Here is a 24,404-nt window from a genome sequence, read left to right on the forward strand (position 1 = left end):
AGACAAATATTTTTACTATTTGTAGAAAATTACAAAAAAGGATACTCTATGGGACAAAACGTAACTATAGACGAGATGTTGGCAAGCTTTCGGGGCAGATGCGGATTTAGGCAATATATACCATCAAAACCTAACAAATATGGGATTAAAATTTTTTCCATGGTTATCCATGGCTAACTCTCGTCAGCGATTTGAAAAAGAACAGACTATCATATGTAGGGACAGTCAGAAGAAACAAACGTCAACTACCACCTGAATTAGTGGATATGGCAAACAGACCAATACAATCTAACTTTTTTGCTTTTAGTGAAGATTGTACTCTTGTATCGCATGTGCCGAAGAAAGGAAAAAACGTAATTTTAGTATCTAGTATGCACTTCGATGACGTAGTAAATTCAGATACGCACAAGCCAGAGATAATCAATTATTACAATCAGACGAAATCAGGGGTTGACACTGTAGACCAATTGGTTGGTTCGTATAATGTAGCCAGAAACAGCAGAAGGTGGCCTATGGTGATATTTTACGTCGTCTTGAACGTTGCTGGGATCAACGCACAGTCCATTCACATGCTAAATCAGAATTCATAAATACGACGTAGACTCTTCATTCGAAACCTTTCAAGTCAGTTATTGTCTGAGCAAATAAAACGGCTATCGGATATTACTACAGATATTCACAGACCATTGCAGCTTCAGCTTCAGAAACATAAGGAGGAAAGTTCAACCAGTGAGGCAGATCCAGATGTTGCTATAAAATGGCAATAAAAAAAAGATGTTCTTCTTGCTATGCGACAAAGACGACGCGTTTGTCCAAATACTATTGTAAATGTTGTACCACATTTTTATGTCTTGAGCATAGCAATATTGTTTGCAACAGTTTTTATAACCGTTTTACTAATCCTTCCGCTGATGAATCTGATTAAGTTTAGCTAAATCTAATTATGTGTTTGGGTTATTTTTACCTTAGATTAGTAACAATAATAATAGTTATTACATGTTTTTATTTTGCTATGTTCTTAATACTGCATTTATTTTATTTTCTCTTGACATTAAATTAATTTAAATCCGCTTATTTGTTGATTAGTTATGTTCAAAAAAAACGTTTCTTCCGATCTCGATCAGTTTTTTTTTTCAATCTTATTGAAAAATTAAACTTAAACGAATGTATCTCTCAGATACACTGCGACCTATACAGTACACTTTATCATCGCGACCTCCGAAGGGTTAAATATATAACTTAATGATTAAGAGAATGGTTAATTGACAAATAGTTAATATGACTTTTTTCTCTAATTTAGTCAATTACACTTTCAATAATGTCATCATGACTAGTGTTTGCTTATCGCTTTCATTAGTTTTAATAATTTAAACATTAACGACTACAGTGTCTGATATAGAAATTGTGTTTAAAAACATAAGTTTACATAACCTAATTCGTTTGCCATTCACTGCACAATAATATATAGAGTATTTTCTTTTGACTTATTGGATCCAGGGACTCTTTTTTATCAAACATATCAGAAATGGCAAACGTACCCTTAGTTCGCTACCAATCCGCCAGACTGAATAAAGGTATACAACACTATGTCCAGTATTAATTCATATGCTACAGAGGGATAAAATATCAAGTCTATATGAAGGTTCTATCAATCTAAGTAAAAGTGGACTTGATGTTCTCTTAAACGAAGCGATCTCAGTTAGAAAATAGTCTTAAACGTAGTGTTCTATCCCTCTAGAAAATATGATAACTAATTATTATTAATGTGTAATAACATAATTTAAAAAAAAAACATTGGACATAGTTTTTGTATTCTTCCGAGGTACAGATTTTATACGCATATTAAAGGAGGTGTTTAATTTGGAGGTTAATAGTTGGTATGGCATGGATGTGTCATACAAATGTTGAATAATTATGTCTCAATACATATCGAAAAGCCTCTACAACATTTTTAGTAGCTCTTATTCCAACAAGTCTTATTTGCACGTCTCGCCGTACCGCCTGACTGTAGTCATCATAGACTATTATAGCTAACGGTAAAACACGACTAATATACAGGAACCAGTAGACCAAGGGTGTTAACGCGCACACAATATTGCCAGTTTTCTGTTTAGATCGATTGGGGAATCTGCAAAAAAAAATTAAGGCATCCGCGTATAAATGTGTTCATCACCCCTTGAGATATTTTCTTAATCAGAGATAAACAAAGGAAATGGTAACATATTTAGCGAATCTCGCTATAATTAAGAAAAGATTAATTTCTAAAAAAATACCTTGAGTTTCTGTGTCCCATATACTTCATTTTCATTTCAGCCTCGAACACGTGCTGTTTATCATCCTCCTCTTCGTTAGCTTTTCCACTACTACCTCCGAGAGCGTCAGGTACAGCATCTTCTTCATCTTCATAGTCTAAATCGACTTCAGCATTCTAAAATATTGTTTTAAATAATATTGTACAAAAAAATAAATTATAGAGGATAAACAGTGTATACGTGAATCTTAAAATATTAAATGCATTATTGATGGTGTTCATTTATGTTCATATTATTAACTTATGTCTTTTGTTTTTCTCTAAATCTTTCAATTATCAAAATTAACTAAATTCTTAAGAGCAATACTTCCTATCTAAAGTTTCTACAGTACACGAACATACGGCAATGCAATCCTTATGGGAGTTTTTAGCGCGGCGATGCCGATTTTCTTCAAAAGAATTTTCAATCGAACATTACCAGGGTCCTAAAAATGTAGGTAAGTAGTAAAATGTAGTAAAAATTTTAAATTAAAACTAACCCGTTACAGTCAATAGCATTGTAGTAACAATATTTTTCATTGTTTTTTGTGAGTGATAATCATTTTCGAAATGTAATCAGCAATTTTAAAATCGATATGCGTAATAACTTTTTTTTGGTAAAGAATGTTAGAATATCCAACATTAAAAGTGGATGTTGTTCTATGGTTGTTAATTTATGTATTGACAGTATAGACATTTCTGAAGTAATGTCAAGAAACATATAAAATGATTGTCAGTCAAGTTTAAGTAAAGTTTTATATTGACGTACAGTTGAGAATAAATAAATTATAATTGTTGATGGTCAGTTCACCTAAATTAAATTATAACATATATATACAAGGATTTCCAGTTTTCACTGTATTCCTTCACTCAACCGTTTTCTCCAATTTTTCCTGTTTATTAATAAACAGGAAAATATTATAACAAAGAATAAATATATTAACATAAATTATAACAAAGAATACTAAATAAGCTTATAATTATTACTGATAACATTGTATTGAGTAACTCATTGCTTATTTGGAAATTTTGGATCTTATTGCAGTTTTTTGTTATTCTTAACGACTGAATTCCAACCTGAAATTAATGGCATTTTAATGTGTTTACCCCCTCACTTAAAATTAATTTTAGTTAGTTCATTTTTTAGTTAGTTCATTTGATTCGTTGAAGTTCATATCGACTAGTTATTATTGTGATTTTCTGTGTTATAACGATTGAATTTATTAATGGAGAACAGTACTCTGAAACATCCCCAGGGGAAGTCATTGTCATTAGGGGAGAAACAAATTTTAATCAACATGGTGAATTATCAAGTAAATCAAGGATATGATTCGCTTTCAAAAATAATACAAACAGTGGCAGTAGAAACCGGCATTTCCGAAAAAAAAAATTTACTCTGTAAGAAAAGAAAATTTCTCGGCACTTGGATTACAACCAGCAAAGAGACGATCCAAGAACAAGCTAACTTCATTATCGCGTGATAAAACTTACGATGAAGGAACAAAGAGTAGCATTCGTCGAATAAAGCATGATTTTTTCGTAAGAATACACCCCCAACATTACATTCTCTATTAGCAGTAGTAAATAAAGACGAACATCTACATAATTTTTCTAGAACTACACTGTATAGACTAATTAAGGACATGGGATTTGTGTACACAAAACGGGACAGAAAGTCAATGTTGATAAAAAAACCCGAAATTATTTCTTGGCACCATCGATATTTGCGAGAAATTCGTACATTTCGAGAACAAAACTACAACATTGTACATTTGGTCTAATCATGGGTATATATTGGTCAGAGTGTCAATTATGAATGGAAAAACACTTCCGTATCGTCACATAGGGATGCATTTGTTCGTGGACTCACTACAGGCTAGAAAACCCCAACTGCACGTGGCCCACGATTCGTTTTACTGCATGCAGTAAGTAAAGATGGTTTTATTAATGAAGCCGAACTAACTTTTTTAGCAAAGAAAAATACAGCAGACTATCATGACGAAACGGATGGACCTCTTTTCGAAAATTGGTTTAAAACTAAACTTCTTTCAAATATTCCCGATAAAACTGTAATAGTAATGAACAATGCGTCGTATCACTCCAGAAAGTTAGAAAGAATTCCGAACAATTCTGACAATAAGGAAGAAATAAAGGAGTGGTTGCGTTCAAAGGATATTTATTTCGAAGATTACCTAAAATCCGAACTGTTGGACGTTGTAGCTCATTTTAACTCGCAGTATGGTGAGCGTATCGTAGATGAAATTGCAAAAAGTAAGAATGTTAAGTTGCTAAGATTACCTCCATATCACTTTGAACTAAATCCGATAAAGCTGGTATGGAGTGAAATAAAAAGATTCGTCGCAAGACATAACACAAACTTTAATAAGGAATAAGAAGAAAATCTAGTACATGAAGCGTACTCTCAAGTTACTCCACGAAAATGGAATAATTTACGTGCAACACGTAATTAGCATAGAAAAACAGATGTGGAAAATCGATAATTTACTGGACAATATCGACCCAGTTATAATAAACCTTAATGACGACAGTGGCAGTGAAAGTAAGGAAGACGGGAGTATAAAAGAAATGTAAAATACACAGTTTAAATACATTTTAATTATTTATGTAGGTACCTACGTGTTTATTAAGGTTTAACAAATGTATGCGCTTAAATACATTATTATACAAATGTTTCATACAAAATTATTTTTATTTTATTCACATAAAGGTATTTTTCGAAAAAAAAATGTTTTAGAATCCCTGACAGCCACAAAATGTCGATAATATTAATTACTAAGTTATTTATAGTTATCCGATAGAAAAAAGTATATTTGCTTCAAACCTGTTTCTGATAAAATTTGGCATCACTGGTTGGTTCACAGTTGGTCATAAGAACCTGTACTGTAAAGTCAAGGTGGGACAGACTATAGAAAGTTGATATTATAGGCAGACAGGAGCTCAGGCATGAGTAGCAATACTACTTCACAAGAAATTTGAAAACAGCATCGAAGGGATTAAATACGTAAACCAGAATATATTGCAGGTTACAATGATGAAAAGAACCATTTTATAATTATCTATGCATCTGATATGGGTAAAGCAAATACGTATAAACAATATATACTTCGACCACAAGTTACAACATAAATATACATCTAACAACACCAGAGTTAATGATCGACTGTGTAATCCCTTAGCCACATGCTTGACGTAAGAGTGCCACCGTGAGCAAATTACACAACATAGTTTGGTCTTATGTAAAGCTCGAATTATAGCATATAAATCAACGAGAAAAAGAAAATCGAACTATATAACAAAATTTAATGTAGAATCCTTGGAAAACGAAAGCACTAAAATCCTCTACCAAAGACCAATGAAAGACAAGACATCCCGAAACTGCCGAATAGACAGCAATGAAAAATCCTGGAGAAAACTAACAACAATTACAAGAGGTGCCGCAGAGGCAATAGGACAAAGAACAATCAAAAAAAAAATAAACCAAAAAACAATAAACCGTAGTTTATTGTTTTATAGGTAAAGATAACTGCTAGGGAAAAACGAGATGCCTACAGATACATGAGCAACAAAAACCCGTAGACATACGAAATTGACAAAGAAGTTAAAAACAGAGAGGATTGTGAAATAAACAAACTAAAGCAAACACACTGGGAAAGATTCTCAAAAATATACAAAAAGATAAATTTATTTTACATATTTTTTATAATGAAATATTTTTAACTGATTAACTAATAAAATTGTTAATAGGCAATGGGTGAAAGTTTCTACGAACGATATACGTTTGAAGTCTATATAATTATAAATATTTTTGTAATTTACCGTTTCTTCCCTCTTTTCAGTCCTATCTCTGCGACCACGCTCTGAAGTTGAAGGCACTGTAGAGGCTGTTGGAGGATTTTCCTCGAAAAAGCTTCTATTATTGACACGAAGACTTATCGTTGAGTTTGAGGTGCTCTGCTGAGAATATCTAAAACTTACAGACGGTTCCGCACCATGCTGATTTATGAAACCTTCTCTAAGATCTCTCAGTGCTATTAAGTGAGTATGAAGGTGACTAGTAATTCCAGCTCGAGGACCATCTGGATTTGGCTGGCAATCTTGTGCGGGAGGTCTCTCAGAACTGCTACAAATATAATTGGATTTAAATCAATATGAAAGCAAATTATCAAGATTATTTTGATTCCAACACTTGGCTACCAACGCATCCAAATTTAACAGATAACTGCCTTTTCTATCTAAAAATTAATGCGCCGACCACACTCTGACATATTTTGCTCTACTTAGAGATCATCAGATGAGAAACTGGAATACAGAAAGGCAGGTTACATTACCATATTTCCCACTAGAAAAGTTATTTACTCATTAATGGACTCACCCTTGCTCTTGATCGGTCTCCATACTGCTCCCCTCTTCCGAATTCTGATTCCTGTTCTCCAAATGTCTCGGTGCATTTTCGTCTGCGTCAACTGAATCTTCACCACCAGCGCTGAGTGCTGCCCTGGTCATCGGATCATTCAACATCCGGGAAAGTACATCAGTCATGCGTTGCATTAAAGTAGCTTGGAGCTGAGGTCTAGCTTGACCAATACCTTGAGAAAATAAAATATAAGAAAGCCTAAAAATCAATGTTAAAAAAGATATTATAAAAAAAATGTAAGAATATGCAGATTAAATTAAACCGTAGTGAAATAAAATTAGCCCAATAAAGCTAAAATAACTTGTGTTAACATATAAAATTAAGATTTTCTAAATAGAGTGAATAAACAAAAAGATGATAAATCCACATTATACTTCTTGCAAATAAGCAATAAGTTAGTATAAGAATTTTGAACAGTCCTGTGATGATGTAATGGTTATATTATAAGATGTTATCTCTGGAGGAAGAAAAGTAATTAATATTTTGCCATTTACTTGCAGATGAAGAGCTATTGTCCCTCTCAGGTCGAGCATCTGGACCTGTATCTGACCAATCCCCTCGTAATCGCAACCTTCTCACTGGTATCGGTGATGATATTCTCTCTCTTTTTCCTGTTACAGCTTTGATTTTATCCCATGGTGATGGTTTTTTAATTGGTTTCCTAAGATGCACTGCGCTATTATTCTAAAAAATAATTAAAATAATTATTTATGCTCATAAAAACTAAAAATGTTAAAATTTGATCTAGTCTTTTACTAATTGATCATACACAGCTGTCTCGTAAATCATCGAACATACAGTAAATACATATTATGGTGAGGGTCGTAGCTCTACGGCTAAGATACATATCAAGCCAGAACGCTTGAAATTTTTAATTTCTAAAAATTATACAAGCAGGTCACCGTGCTTCGGAGTGCACGTAAAGCCGTTGGTTTCGACTAAGTAAGTGGCAGTTATGTTTGGGGCACTTGCGGAACTGACAACCGTAACAACAGACCTGAGGCAGAAGGTATCACGAACTTTCTTTTTAACACATATTCCATGTACCAATTATTCGTAGTATGTATGTAATAGTAACTTTTTAAATTATTTTAGCAAAAATTTGTAATTACATTTTTCGTAATGCAAAATACAGTCATCCACAAACTGGAATAATGAAATAACTGGAGGAAGCTATCACTTTTTTCATAAAGATGCTACGCAATTTTACACACCATAGACAAAGAATACCTACACTGCGCGCTGCAATCTAAACCCGTTCGACAACGGCGACAGAGAAAAAAGATGCGAGCCGTCCTTGCATCTCTTTCTAATGGGCGAGGTTTATCGATCACGTAACCTTCCCACTACCAATCAATATCCAAACACAAATCAGGTAGCAACTTAAATATAAGCCGTGTTCGCGGAGCACATCCTGGACTAAACTAGAGGGAGAACGCCTGCGCATTACAAAATTGCACGTCCGCGGAGATCAAATTTTTCCCTCTGAACACCCTCCGGATATAAAGTTCTGTGTTCGCGCTGTAAAGATAAAAGATCCTGAACATGTTCGGGATTCCCTCTAGACGTTCGAGGATTTTGTTTCGGTTTTTAAGTCCGCACAAGCGCACAAAATACTTAAAAAAGGCCAGAAGAATTTCTTGTCATTGTGTCAAATTCTTAACCTTAAACATTGTTAAACAAAGTGAAGATTCTGTTTTTTTAAGTTTTGAGATTATACATGATTGGAGTCATACGTTGCCATGTTATCATATCCACTGGTAACTTTAACATCCTAATATATAAGACTAAATAATGTAAACTAAATTGTAACATATAACTTTTAACGGGTTTTTACCCAGATATTTAGTGGCTCAAAACATGTACACCTAGACACTGATGATGGAATATGGATTCCGAAAACGTTCTGTCTTCATGACATAACCCGTTTGGGTTTTTTAATTTATATACCTTTATAAAGGATTTAACAAAAAATTGTTGTGGTACATGATATACAGGAACTGAGTTTCCTTGTGGATTTTAAATAACAACAGTCCAACGGGCTTTTTTGTAGTCCAAGAAAACAACACCGATTGTTGAACAGAATTGTCTGTAGTGTAGTTTCACAAGACTTTTCCCCCTGACTGCTGCTTCAAATTCAAGTTTTTCATATGGAGTTACCAAGTTTATGGGCTGGAACTCGTCACACTTTATAGTTACAGTTACTTTTTCTGTTTTGTTGTTTTCTGTTTTAATAATATCTTTATATTCATATTATTTATGAATGTATATTGAAGTAGAGTAGAGCGTTGATAATTCGAACTCTGGTAATCCGAACACAAAAAAAAATTATAAAATTAAAAAATATGATCGCAGACAGAAATTAAATAAATTTAATTCTCGACTGCAAACGCATCTCGTTGCGATATTGAAAGTTGGCAACCGCGCGTAATGCCTCAAACTCCGTCGGAGACCGCAATATCGCAATAAACATGTGTTAGTCGCTCGTTGTTCGCTGTACTGTGTGTGTGTGTGTGTTGTTGATTGCTGCTTAGACAAGTTCACGTGTTAAATTTGTGAAAGCTTCATTTGTCGTGTGTGAGTGTGTGTATGTGATTTGTTATTGCAAAAGTACTACATACATAATGGATGATTCAGTGAGCAAGAAAAGAAAACAACGATTGAAAAAAAATTGAAATTTTAAATCGACTGGAAAAGGGAGAATGTGGAACAAAACTGGCCATGTTTTATGGAGTAGGGAAGGCGACAATTACCGATGTTAAAAACAAACGGGAATATATACTACATTATACGACAAAACTAGATTCGGATGATGGTCGAAAATGTAGGAAAACGCTAAAAACTTCACGAAACACAAAGTTGGAAGATTCTGTTTATTTATGGTTTACTCAGAGGCGTAGTTTGGGCCAACCAATATCTTGCCCACTCCTCTGTGAAAAAAGCCCTGCAATTAAATAAAAAGCTGAACGGGCCCACCGACTTCAAAGCAACTACCGGATGGTTAAACAATTTTAAAATGCGGCACGGCATTAGAGAGCTTCAAATTGAATGAGAAATTCTGTCGGGTGACAGTGCTGCAGCAGAAGCATTTAAAATAAAATAAAATTCAGCGAGCTCGTAATATCTCAAAATTATTCAAGTGATGACGTTTATAACGCAGACGAAACAGGTATAAATTGGCGTGCGCTCCCAAGCAAATCCCTCGCATCTCGTCGAGAAAAAAAAGCTCCTGGTTATACAGTAAGCAAGGACAGAATTACAGCCATTGTATGTTCAAACGCAAGTGGCACGCATGCTCTTCCTTTGCTGGTAATAGGCAAAAGGAAGAAACCGCGTTGCTACAAAAACATCGCATGTCTTCCTGTCACATATAGAGGACAAAAAAGTGCTTGGATGGATTCGGAAATCTTCATGGAGTAGTTTTATAAGATATTTATACCCGGAGTAAAAAAACACAGGGAGAAAGAACAGAAGACTGGAAAAATATTGCTGCTTATTGACAATGCACCTATTCATCCTGGATTAGACCGTTTAAACGCAGTTGACGAAGATTTTGTGGTGATGTTTTTTCCCCTAATATAACGTCTCTTTTGCAAACTATGGATCAGGGAATCATTGTTAAATATAAGAAACTGTAATGAAAGCAAGTGTTACAACGTTTGCTTATCGCTGAACGAGACGAAGATGACGTGATCACTTTTTCGAAACAGTTAAATTTACAAGACTGCTGTCATATGTTAGCGGACTCATGGGACAGTTTAATTAACGAAAATTTAAAAAATGGATGGAATAAATTATGGAAAATACAAGATGACAAACAAATCGAAAGCGTTCAGGGCGAAAATATGACAGATATCGCTGCAATATGTCAAAATATACCTGGGTTCGAAGAATGTGACAAAGAGGATGTTAATGAATGGTACGAATTAGATCATAATCTACAAGGACATCAAATTTATGAGGACGATGAAATGGTCGATATCGTGTCTAATATGGTTGACGATAACGCCGAGGATAGCAGCGACGATGACCATGATAATGATGATCAAAAGCGTTCACATTCCGATGCATTTAACTCATTGGAAACTGCTATGAAGTTTCACTTGTGAACTGCTATGAATGCGTGATTTAATTTGACATACCTTTTGAAACACCCTGTATAATACGTAAATACACGGAATTTGTCGATGCACGTTTAAAAGTCTTCTGTATTTATATTTGTTTACATGTTGTTTATTATACTTATAAAAACTAACTCAGTTCTGTTTTTTCGTTAAAAAAACATTGAACTTTTAAAAATCTATAGTTCCGGAGTTGAATTTTTTATAATTCACTTCCATCAAATTAACAGCTACATATTTGTAAGCATATTGATTTGCATTACAAGAACGAATTATTAAAAAGTGTCAGTATTGGTAAACAAAACTATACAGGTAAACCTGTATATTTGTAAAACCTATTCGCATTAATTAAATTACAGTATGCAGTAAAAACATAAACATAATAATTTATATGTACTTTAATTTTCAATCTTAGCGCAATTATTTAGTTTGTATTAAAAAATTATTAATTTATTCACGCTGTAATTTAATCACAAACGAACTTCATATACAAAGGACTTTAGTACATTTAAGTCAAACATGAAAATATATTTACCAAAACATTAAATAAGTAGAGGTAGTTAGAGGAGTAACTAACGAGCATGTCTTGCCCATCTCTACTGTAGCTGAGAGATGTTATTCTGTAGTGTCGTTCATTCTCAAAGTGCGGCGCCACAAACGTACAAAAAGGTTGGGCCAGTAGTTGATCTATAATAAAACAGACACTAGCAAACTAAGTAATACGCACGGGATTTAGATCTATACCTCCTCTTCGTAGATATCTTCTGTCATAAACTCGCACCGATGAGTCTGCACAACCAATAGCTAAATGGTCTGAAGATATAGGACTAAGGGCTAAGGCTGTCACGGCCCTTTGGCAAGAAATTAGTATGTCGTCTCGGCAACGTGCCTTATGGCAACTGAAAAGTAATATGAATCATTAAAATGGATACAATTTTATTGTTTTATATATTATGTAACTATATTTAAACTACAGTATACAAGGTGTTACATTATTGTCCAAATATGTCAACAGCAAAATTTTGATATCCAAATATGACAATTTAACTAACATCAATTAGACAAGATATTGCTTATATTAATGAGTGTTTCTTATTTAAATATTTAAAATGAGATTTTGATCATTATTTTAATACGGTCTAATGTGTCTTTAACATATATTGGAGTAAATTCAAGTCAGTTCAAGCGTAAAACACATCAAATTATAGTAAAAAAGAGTTTCTCGCTACCACCAGGGATGAACGGCGGGGGCATGGGAAGATTTATCTATTTCTATATACTACATCATTTTCACAATTCTCATTTAAGTATAACTTTTCAATTCCTCAATATTTTTTACGTAAATAATATAGGTACTCTCCTTTGATAATGATGAAATAATTACTTCTCGAGATATTTAAAGTTAAACATAAGACTGCAAAATAATTGGGTTTCCAATACGCATTTATCATGTCGATAGTGTTTGTCATAGGTTAGCATACATTACGTCAATTAAAGTTTATAATTAATGTTCAAGGATTATGACTAAAATTTAACAAACAATCAACAGCCGAACAGTTAAAGGTATGCAGAAAAAATAATTTTTAACGATTATGATTAGATTTGGAATCAGACAGCAAATCTCAGAAATGAAGGTGAACACACTGACTATGTGAAAATCATGCGTGGAGTGAGGCAAGGCTGTATTTTGTCTCCTCTAATCTTCAATCTGTACTCTGAAAGAATATTTATCGAAGCTTTGCACGAAACTGAAAAAGGTATTCTACTAAATGGTTACCGGCTAAACAACATCAGATGTGCAGATAACACCATAGTATTTGCGGACAACTTAGAAGACTTACAAGTTCTTATAAACAAAATCACGTATTATAGTCAACAATATGGACTCAATATGAACGTTAAGAATACAAAGCTTATGATAATTAGCAAGAAAAGGATAACAGAAGGCCAACTCTACGTCAACCAATCTACTGTAGAAAGACTGACGCAATACAACTACCTCGGCACCATAATAAATGAAGAATGGACCAACAACCAGGAGATTAGAGCACGCATCGGAAAAGCTAAATCCACCTTCAATCGGATGAGGGCCTTCTTCAACAGTCACAACCTCTCTCTTGATACAAAAGTAAGAATGCTGCGATGCTACGTCTTCTCTGTCCTTTTTTATGGTGTTGAATCGTGGACCTTGAACGAAGATATGTGCAGAAAACTGAAAGCATTTGAGATATGGCTATATCGGAGAATGCTTAAGATCCCGTGGACTGACCGAGTCACAAATGAGGAGGTCCTCAGAAGAATGAATAAGAACCGAGAGGTACTGACCACCATCAAATCTCGAAAGTTACAGTTCTTCGGGCATATTATGCGAAATGAATCCAGATATGCTCTCCTTCAAGCCATCCTGCAAGAAAAAATATTTGGAAAACGAGGTCCAGGAAGAAGAAAAACATCTTGGTTAAAGAACCTCAGAATCTAGTTCAATACAACATATGTGCAACTTTTCCGCGCTGCTGCAGATAAGATAAAGATTCCCATGATGATCGCCAACATTCGTAACGGATAGGCACATCAAGAAGAATGATTAGATTTAACATATATATATATATATATATATATATATATATATATATATATATATATATATGCAAATAATGCTTGAGTGCTGACAAGCGAAGCCGAGGAAGACCCCCAACGCGATGGACCGACGACCTCAAAAGAATCGTGACCAATTGGATAGCAGAGGCGCAGAACAGAAGCAGATGGAAAAGTCTAGAGCAGGCCTATGTTCAACAATGGACAACTCAGGGCTGATTGATGATGATGATGATGATGATGCAAATAATAAGTACTCGGGAAGAACCGCATTTGGAGTTAGAGCCATTATCAAGAGGGATATGGTTCCGTTCGAGTTCAGGGTCTCAATCTTTTAAGTAAAACTCTTTAATGTTTGTTAAGCTTTAACTATTTCTCAAAACATACTAAAAATGAAAACACAAAACTTCATTAGACAATGAAGTTGTTGTATCTTCAAACAGGCTTACCCTTGTAAGGATGTTACTATAAAATTAACGGAATTACATAACATTTGACATTTTATTAATTTTCTTTTCTTTTTTCTTTCATTCAAAACTTATTACTATGGTTTCCATGTCTCTTTTATTTTTTATATACATTTTAGGTTAGTTTGACAGAGGAAGTGCCTATGCTTATGCAAATCTTCATCGAACATTTTGACATAATATGTAAAAATGTTTCGTTTGCACTTATTAAACAAGCAACAGAGTTTATTTTACTAAGTAATTAAGAAGGCTAAAACCAAACACAAATAAAAAAAAATATTTCTTTTGAACTTGGAATAATCCCTCTAATCTGTGTAATTTTTATAAGAACTTTTATATAGTTGTTGTTTTTCCATTAAAAGAGGACTACTGTATATAGCACTAAGATTTTCAATGTCTTCTCTTTTGTTTACGATGTTTTGTGTAGTTTTAATTAAACACATTTCTAGAAACAGTCTTTTGTTGTAATTTCTTTCCCTTTTCAATATTTCTGCTTGATCATAGTTAGGCGTGTCGCCCATCGTAATAGAATGTTCACTTAATGCACAGGCTTGTACTTTATTCAGATTAATGTCACTCTTGTGCGATGTAAATCTTCCCTACAAATTTAAATTTTTTATTTTATTCTTATAGTTGTATTGAAATATTCACTTTGTTTACATATAATAATTAATTATTCTAATAAATTTACAGTTTTCTCCTGAAGAAGTCACAACATCGTGACGAAATATTGAGACAGAACAAATAGTTTTTTTCCTACAAACCGATTGCTGATACTATAAATCAATATTTAAAACAGTACGTCGAAAAATAATTAAAAAAAAAAAAAATTCTTACTTGATTACAAAAGTTCGGTTTTTGTTTGGTCTCTAACTGTAACTCATTAAAGACAAATATTTCTGTCAACTGAATTGAGTTAAATCGTTATATTTTGACATAAAACTTATGCAATTAAAATACTTGGACATAAAGAAACACTATGTATAACCGTTGATTGAATATCCGAATTGAATAACCGTTGATTGACTATTCGGATATTCAGTCAACGGTATAACATAATTATATTTTAAAGATCCTATTTTTCAATAACTTTCATTGCATATTTTCATTGATAAAACTATGTAATCGTAGAATTTCAACTCGTTATATAATCGCTACAATGGCAAGGACATCACATCTTAGTTATTACAGTATCGAATTGTAATGGACTCTTATTAAACTTACTACAATACGAAAATTAAAGAAAACAGAAATATGTAAAAATATCAATAATTTATTTATTTTAATGCATTGAATAAGAGCAAAAAGTTACTCTACCAAATTGCGATAAAATTTTAACTCAGATAAAAAGTTTAAGTAAACAGGTAACTATTATTGAGACTGAATAACTACCGAATGATATGCAATAAAACTAGAAAGAAAAGTCACAGTAAAATTTGTGTATTAATATTACCACTGTTTAATACCCATAACTATCGCAGATTAGAAACGCTCACAAATAATACATGCAAATCAATTTACAAACAAAAATAAAATGACTTACCTACTTTTCACCCTTAAATCAAAATATCGTACACTACCGTCTTCTCCACAACTTAAAAATGAGTATGGCTCATTAGGAACAGTGATGACTTCGTATGTTGTTGTACCAGCATGACAATTAAATTGAGCGTCAGAACTTTCTTGGGCACGATTCAAGTCTACAGAAAAACTTTAAATCAAAAGAGAATCAACAATAATAAGTTATAAATATTGGTATAAACATTATCAGTGCTGTACTAATAAGCTTGACAATAGAGAAGGATAAACTATGTTGATGATACTTTTTAAACTTTTTTTTCTACTTCGAATATAGGCCTTTCCCATTTTACTCCAGTCGTCAGAAACGAAAATGCCACTGAACCTCTAAAACTTATACGAACAAGCTGAATTGTGCTGAGAATGTCAATTTTGGGACCCCAAAAAAGATGCAAAAAAGTTTACCATTTTTATCTCAGAATTCACTCTAAAACACCCCCTCGTAGAGGGGGAACACAGAAAAAATCGATTTACCAAGAAACTGTATGCGGCAGAAAAAAATGTTTCAAATAAAAACTGTAGCTGAGATAATTTTAAACAAAAATGTTTATTAACACTTTTTGTGTAAAATGAACCGTTTTCTCAGAAACAACGCTTGAAGCAACAGGCGATTTTGAATTTGTTACATCCAAATCAATCTTAATAAAACTCGTATCAACTCGCCGGTAAAAATTCGATATATTTTGATCAGTGTCTTTTCGATAAAAAACAAAATTATTTTATTAGTTATTTTTGTGAATTAAGATGGTGTTAGAGGTGTTCTACTGTCGAGGCACATTTCCCTCAAATAAGCATTTCTTAATTAAAAGGCGTTTTTAGATATCGGAGGGTCTCTCTTCCTCCTTCTTTCAACATTTCTATCAGAATTCCATCACTTCCAGACGCTTTGTCTCTTTTCATTTCTTTGCTGGCATGTTCTATCTCTCCTTCGCTTATTTCGGGTATTATTCTGAGTTGACATTTATTATGATTCTTTTCATATTGTGTTTCAAAGAAGCAGGTGCATCATCTATTGAGCTATTAAGGTAGTTGTAGAATGTTTCGATTGATTTTATTATTTGGGTTTTGCTGTTTTGAAGTTGTCCTTGTTGATTTTTCAAGGATATTATATTCCTCTTTCTTTTCCTAGTAGTCCTCTTGTCTTCTTAATGTTTTTGAATGTCTTCTTTTATCTGCTTACGTATCAATATGTTAAGTTCATCGAACTCCCTAGTTCCTCTTTTATTTTCTTTCTTTCTTTTCTTTCAGCTCTTTCCGTTCTTTTGGGATTGGGAACATGTTCTGGGATTCTGCACTTATTTTAGATTTCCGGTTAGTCACTTCTAAACTGGCACTGAGTAGTTACTTTTACTTCGTTCATGACGTCTAAATCTAGTTGTTCTAATTATAGTGTTTCGATGGTTCTAAACTTATTTCTGTATTGTTCGCTATCCTTTTTAACTTCCTCTACATCTATATTCAACGTGTTCCTAAAATTTCTTCTATCCTCTTTGTGATCTATCTTTAATTTGACTCTAACCATTCGATGATTACTTATTAATAAATTTTATTAATTACTGTTAAGTATGTCTTCTACAACATGTTTTGAGACTTAGCCGGCCACTCACGTTCCAACGCTGCAGTACGATTTTGTCGAATGCTACAAAATTGAACGTAATTTGATCGTGTATTTGCACCATTCGACCAAATCGGTGCGATTTGACGGCAGACAAACAAGTCAGTCTGCAGCAGTACGACAGAGTTGGTTGGGTCGTAAATTTGATCGTGTATATTGTTACGACAAAATCGTACGACTACAAAGAAATCATTTGCTGGTAAATTTCGAGAACAGCTTATAGCTAAAAGTTTTTTTAAGGGATTTCCTTGACATTTATAAAGAACAAGAATGTCTTTGGAAAATAAAAACGACATCATATCATGATAAAACCGGTAGAAAAAAAGCTGTGAATATTTTGGTTGCTAAATTTCAAGAAGTGAAAGCGGAACTAATGAAGAGTTGGTAAAAAAGAAAATTAATAATTTTCGAACATTTTACAAAAGGGAATTAAAATTATCTGGATATAATCGCAATTTTTCTAATAAATGTACGTGACAGAATGTATATCTTTTCAGAAACCAATCTTTGCACCACCACCTACGTTTCTTGTATTTTTTTCGTTTATACAAAGAGCAAGAGCCGCTAAAAGTATATCGTTATCTGACATGTTTTTAATTTGAAAGTCAAACTCATACTGCAAAATTGGTACGTGTGTGTTCCCATCCGATTTTCAACATTATTGTACTGCAATTACATTCGACAAAATCGTACTGCGCCGTTGGAACGTGAGTGGCGGGCTTTAGATTAAAATCTATTTAATTAAGCGTTCTTTCATCCGGAGACACCCATCTCCATTTTTTGCAGTTTTTCCTTATAGAATGTATTCAAAGCATGGTATTTATTACTTTCTAGAAAATGATAGAATGCTTAGGCGAAGAATCCTAGGGAAAAAGACTGCCAAAATACACTGCGCGTCGTTAAAAAGAGGCCACCTAGAATTTTATAAGAATTTTTCAATAATTTTAAGTTTATGCAATTTATTGTATTGTAAATAAACTCTCACAATGCAGAAACACTTTTATACACCGCCACTGGGTGCCGACAGGTTAATTAAGGGTAATAGGTTCGCAAAATTAATATCAGTTTTACGACTTCGGAGAATGCACGTGTTATTTGTACGTTGTTTTTCTTGGAATATGGCCTGTTCTGTAGTAGAAGTATGTTCTGTTTTTCAAAAATGTTTCATTAGTGTACAATTGTTCAAATAGTGAAAGTGTGCAATTTTTAAATTTAAAACTATGGCTGAGAGATTTGCTAGATCTGTTCAAAGTATTACTTCGATTGATAATGGAATGATTCAAAGAGAACTGGCCAGACAGCTTGGAGTCAGTCGTTGTGTGGTCCAAAAAACATACCAACAATTCCTAGAGACTGGATCTCACAAACGGCGATCAGGATCAGATGTGAGAAGAATAACGACAGCAATCCAAAACCGTTTTCAAAATCCTCACGGGTGGACATTAAGCACTTTTACAGTGAGAAGAAGGTTGAGGGAATTTGTCCTAAGGGCTCGCTGACCAGCAACAGGACCTTTGTTAACAGCAACACATTGACAACGCCAACTTGAGTTTGCTAGATAGAGACCACGAGCATTGGACGATAGAAGATTGGAAATTTTTTTTGTTTAGTGGTGAGTCCAGAATGGTTCTTTATGGATCAGTAAGGAACGATATGCTGCTTGTGCTCGACGAACACGTGTTGCTTTTGGAGGAGGCTCTGTAAAGTGTTGGCAGACATTTCATTCGAAGGCCGTACTGATCTCGTGTTTATTAATAAAGGCGCGTTGAACCGTCGGTGTGCCAAAAATGAATTGGCCGGCTCAAAGCCCAGTTTTAAACCCAATTGAGCATGTTCGGGACCAACTCAAAAGAAGAGTAATAAACAGAATAAATGCTCCAATAAATCGTAAGTAGCTTCGATTGGCGCTCATGGAAGAATGGGAAGGATTACCTCAAGACAACATCCAGAATTTAATCAATTCAATGCCAAGTAGAATGAGGAGTGTAATTCAAAATAGAGGTGGTAGTACAGAATATTAAAAATCACGACTTCATTGAAATTTTTTAAAAAAAACAGAAAAAATTTACAATGTTGATTTTTAAAATTTTCAATTAAAATCATCATTTTGGTATAAGTTTTTTTTTGATATTTGTTATTTAAGAAATGGTTGCATACTGCTTTAGAACATATTCTTCAACAAATATCTAATGACAATCAATTTCTTGTAGGGTTCTTACAAATTAAGAAATGCCCAAAATTTTAGGTTGCTTCTTTTTAATGACGCGCAGTGTAGAAATGAGGACTGGAAACGGAAAGGCATATACGTTATGAAAACCTTTTTTATATTTGTATCAATTTTACTTGCCAAGCATATAAAGATACGTATTTGATAGTTTATTTTAAATAAGCAGTATTCCTGTAACTTACCTGTATGTATAATAAGCCCATCTCCTGAACAGGAAATAATCTGGCGATCGTTAGTACAAGGAAGAAACTTTGCACTGAAAATATTTGCATGATGACTGGTGTAGTAATCTGCTACAACATTGTACTTATGTCCATGTGTAATCACTAAATGTTGATCATCTGAACCTGACAGTAAGTATTCTCCAGAATCATTCCAACATATTGTGTTGACACATCCCATATGGATCTGAAGTTTTTTTATCAGCCCCAATCGTTGAACAAAGTTCTCATCATCTACAAAATAGACCAAAATATATTATTATAGTTATATCTATAGAGTGATTCAGTGGGCTAAACCCACGTCAACGGACTAATACTTATGAAATATTTTTTAAGGGTTTTTATTTTTAGAGTATGCCTGGTAAAAAACTTGTGGTAAATGTGTTGGAGTATTTCGAAGTAGAAAAAATTAATGAATTGCCTTTGGAGCCATTTTCATCTGTATAACAGGTAATATATTGAAATGTATGTTCGTTTATGAAAATCATTCAACAATTCCTTAATTTATTCAACATGAATGGATATTAAGTCAATTTTCTTGTGAGTTTTTTAATTGGAAATAATTTATAGTTTTATAAAAACAAAGTATTCATTTTCTCTGCATTGAACTATTGTTAGAACAGTACGATTATGTACTTATCGGTTTTTTATAAGTAATGAATTGAGGGATAAAGAAGTTGTATTTATTGGCAAAACATCTATTAGCATTTTGTTTAAAGAATTGGGATTTAAATATGAAAATGACAATAATCGAAGAGCATTAACTGACCGCACCAGTATTGCTGCTTTAAAAGCCAAGTTCCTTCGTAAATATATGGAAAATATTAATAGTGTACATCCCAGAGATCTTGTTTTTTGGACAAAACGTGGATTTTTTCAAAGGGGATAAAACAATTTCCTGGTAAGACAGGTTAACAGTGTTAAAAGTGTACGTAAACCAGAAGGATATGATGGTAAACGTTTCATAATTGTTCACGTTGTGTCAAAAACTAATATTGCACTGCAAGATACCAGACGCATGGAGAAACAGCATAATGATACCAATGTTCAAGAAAGGAGATAAAGAAGACCCCAACAATTCATCATCATCATAAGTGGCTCGACAATCCGTTGTGGATCTTGGCCTGCTCACAAAGAAGTCGCCACTCCTGTCGATTCCTGGCAACTTCCCTCCATCTTCTAACCCCTAGAATCTGTAGGTCTTCTTCCACATCATCAATCCATCTCATTCGTGGTCGTCCTCTGCTTCTTGTGCCCTCTGGTTTTGAAAATGTTAATCTCTTCGTGTATTCGTGATCTGACATCCGAGCAATGTGTCCAGCCCATCTAAGTCTCTGCACTTTAACGAATTTCACAATATCTGGATCGGTGTATAACTGATACAGTTCAGTTACAGAGGTATAAATCTACTAAAGACCCCAACAATTATAGAGGTATAAATCTACTGAACACCGCACTTAAGCTTACCACAAAGGTCCTAACCAACAAAATCAATAAAATAACAACTTTATCAGATGAACAACAAGGATTCAGATCCGGAAGATCCTGCGTAGACGCCGTATTTGTACTAAGGCAAATCACAGAAAAGGCCAATAAACCAGCATATCTATGTTTTATAGACCTGACAAAGGCTTTCGATGGCATCCAAGTCGAAGACATCTTACACTTACTGTATAAAAGAAACATATCAATCAATATTATACAAACCATCGAAAACATCTACTTCCATAATCGAATACAGGCAAAGATAAATGGAAAACTAACACAGTGCATACCAGTACAAAGCGCAGTTGGACAGGGTGGCTCGTTAAGCCCATTTCTCTTTAATATAATAATGGACGAAATAATACAAGTAGTACGTAAAGGCCATGGTTACAGAATGGGGAACAAAGAAATCCAAATATTATGTTATGCAGACAACGCCGCATTAATCGCTGAGACAGAAGACGAGCTCCAAAGATTAACGCACATCTTCAATACAACAGCCAAGATATACAATATGATAATATCAGCAGAAAAAAAAACAAATGTATGACAACATCTAAATACCCATTACGATGTAAAATCGAAATTGATGGAAAAGAATAAAGCAGGAAGCAAGGTTTAGATATCTGGGAATAGACATAACTAGTTACGGAGGTGTTGAAGAAGTACGACTACACAGCATAAAAGCAAGTAAAGCGGCGGGATCTCTTAATGCCACAATCTGGAAGAACAAACACCTAAGAGAAGACACAAAAACAAGAATCTATAAAGCAGCAATTAGACCTATATTAACATACACGGCGGAGACAAGACATGACACATCTAAAACGAGACGACTACTAAAAACAACAGAGATGAAAATACTTCGACAAATATCAGGGAAAAGTCTGTTGGATAGGGAGAGAAGCGAAAACATAAGAAGAGCATGCAATATAGAAGACATATATGGATGGGTGACAAAACGGAAACAGGAGTGGAACGAACACACACAGTGGAATGGCAGAGGATAGGATAGTACGAATAGCACGAGATAAGTCACCAAATGTGCGGACGACATAAGTGCGCGGTGGCTGAAGGAGGTGATTCCAACCCTGAGGCCTTGGGAGAGTGCATCTCTCAGGGCTGTGGAGGGGGAAGACATACCCAAGCCGCACTCATGCACTGTCTTCGTACAGGACGAGCATGGGGAACGTCTTGAGTCCAAAAGGATCCTTAATAGACTAAGGATAAGTAACCATGGGTTCAGGACACATCTATGGACAGTCTGGGGTAGTAAACATTTAGAGAAAGGGGTGTTATGGACCTTCTCGATGGATTCTGAATCTCGAGAAGAACTCCAGAAATTAAAAATGTCACCCTTTTTTGGAGTAGGACGGTTAACGTTCCGACCCAAAGAAGGGAAGACAAAAACACGGAATGAAAAGCCAGTAGCAACTAACTCCAGTGAAACAGGGGAGACCTCCCTACATATGGAGGTTCAGGACGAGGAACAACCTTCTTCGGGTGGAGCTGACACACCCATAAGGACTAATGTCCAAGAGTGTGTCGGACCCACGGAAGAAGGAATGTCCACAGATCCAGAACCGGCCATCTCTTCGCAATGAAGAGAGAAATAAGGCTCCTGCAGGCCAATCTTCAACATGCAAAAGCCGCATCGGCAACGCTAGTTAGAAGATTGGAACAAGAAGGCATTGATGTGGCCCTCCTGCAGGAGCCTTGGAGGATAGGTGAGAAGATTTCTGGCCTATCAACCAAACAAGGTAAGGTTTTATACACACCCAAAGCTGTAAGGCCAAGGTCGTGTATAATTCACAGTAATAGAGTAGATTGTACATTAATCCCGGTGCTCTGCACTGATGATATTGTTACAGCTGTTCTAACTATAACCACGGAAGTAGGAGAGAAGAAACTGGTGGTGTGTTCAGCCTACTTTCCAGGTGATGAGACTCTGTGTCCACCAAGCATTACAAGCGACATAGTTGCATATTGTCTAGGAAAAGGATTACAGCTCATTATAGGATGTGATGCCAACGCACATCACACCGTGTGGGGAAGCACAAACATTAATGCAAGGGGTGAGTATATTTTGAATTTCATCTTATCTGAAGGTTTGGTTATATCCAATATAGGAAACAAGCCAACTTTTGTCACTAAGGCACGCAAAGAAGTGTTAGATTTAACACTCTGCACGAGCAGGATAAGTGATATAATAACAAATTGGTTTGTGTCTGACGAACCCTCATGTTCGGATCACAGACATATACGATTTGACCTTGATATTTTTCCATCGGAAATTAAATACAGGAATCCTAGAGATACAAACTGGGTAGGATATAGGGAGTCCCTCAGTAAAAATCTCGAGGAATGTACGATTTCGTTTAAAAGCCCAGAGGTTATAGATTCGGCGGCAGAAACGATAAGCGAAGCTATTATGGCGGCTTACCAGGAAAATTGTCCAGAAAAAACAAGGAAAAGTACGGGCAGTAATACAGTCTGGTGGAACAACGGCTTAAGGAAGATGAGGTCGGAAGTCCGAAGCCTATTTAATAAAGCCAAAAGTAACCAAGATTGGGATGCCTACAGGTATAAGCTAACGCTATACAATAAAGAAATTCGGAAAGCCAAAAGGAATTCATGGAGAGAGTTTTGCGAGGAGATTACAGATATCCCGGCATGTTCTCGAATTCATAAAGTCCTGGCAAAGGATGGTGCTACAACCAAAGAAGTAGGTTTCCTAAAGAAAGCTAATGGCAAATTTACGGACACCAAAGAGGAAAGTCTTAGAGAACTAATGAACACGCACTTTCCGGGCTCAACAATTCTGGATGATGCAGATAGGCAAACCAACATAGACCAAAGGCTCACTAGACCAAGGTCTACAGATTGGAAAATAGCCACAGCAATCACAAGACCAAACAGAATTAGATGGGCTATAAATAAGTTTCGGCCATATAAGTCTCCAGAGACAGATGGCATATATCCAATACTGTTGCATATGGGATTAGAGGTATTGATACCACACCTATGCAAGCTCCTCAAAGCCACTTTAGCATGGGGGATCGTACCGGAAATATGGCAAAAGGTCTAAGTCATATACTTGCCTAAGGTAGGTAAAGTATCAGACCTAACACCAAAGTCATATAGACCGATAAGTCTATCTTCTTTTCTATTAAAAACGCTGGAAAGGCTTCTTGATAGGTACATCAGAGACGAAGTGCTAAAAGATAATCCTCTAAGCAATCGTCAATATGCATACCAACCTGGTAAATCTACGGACTCCGCGTTGGATGATCTAAATAGGCTTATCTCAAAGTCAATGGAAGACAAAGAGATAGCAATGGCCGCTTTTTTAGATATAGAAGGGGCATTT

At 34.7% G+C, this 24,404-nt stretch overlaps 1 protein-coding gene across 1 annotated transcript in view; it reads right to left on the bottom strand.

Moving 5' to 3' along the window:
- LOC140437098 (DDB1- and CUL4-associated factor 6-like) overlaps nucleotides 1–24,404 on the bottom strand; it is a 54,223-nt gene that overhangs the window by 16,134 nt on the left and 13,685 nt on the right. Inside the window, exons 2-9 of the mRNA XM_072526419.1 lie at nucleotides 19,511–19,783; nucleotides 15,452–15,608; nucleotides 11,591–11,745; nucleotides 11,382–11,533; nucleotides 7,220–7,409; nucleotides 6,684–6,897; nucleotides 6,128–6,431; nucleotides 2,274–2,428 (exon numbers count right to left, since the gene is read on the bottom strand). Of these exons, the coding sequence (XP_072382520.1) occupies nucleotides 2,274–2,428; nucleotides 6,128–6,431; nucleotides 6,684–6,897; nucleotides 7,220–7,409; nucleotides 11,382–11,533; nucleotides 11,591–11,745; nucleotides 15,452–15,608; nucleotides 19,511–19,783 (1,600 nt within the window). The remainder of the gene's footprint in view (nucleotides 1–2,273; nucleotides 2,429–6,127; nucleotides 6,432–6,683; nucleotides 6,898–7,219; nucleotides 7,410–11,381; nucleotides 11,534–11,590; nucleotides 11,746–15,451; nucleotides 15,609–19,510; nucleotides 19,784–24,404) is intronic.

Source organism: Diabrotica undecimpunctata, chromosome 3 (genome assembly GCF_040954645.1).
Source record: "Diabrotica undecimpunctata isolate CICGRU chromosome 3, icDiaUnde3, whole genome shotgun sequence".
Lineage (NCBI taxonomy): Eukaryota > Metazoa > Arthropoda > Insecta > Coleoptera > Chrysomelidae > Diabrotica > Diabrotica undecimpunctata.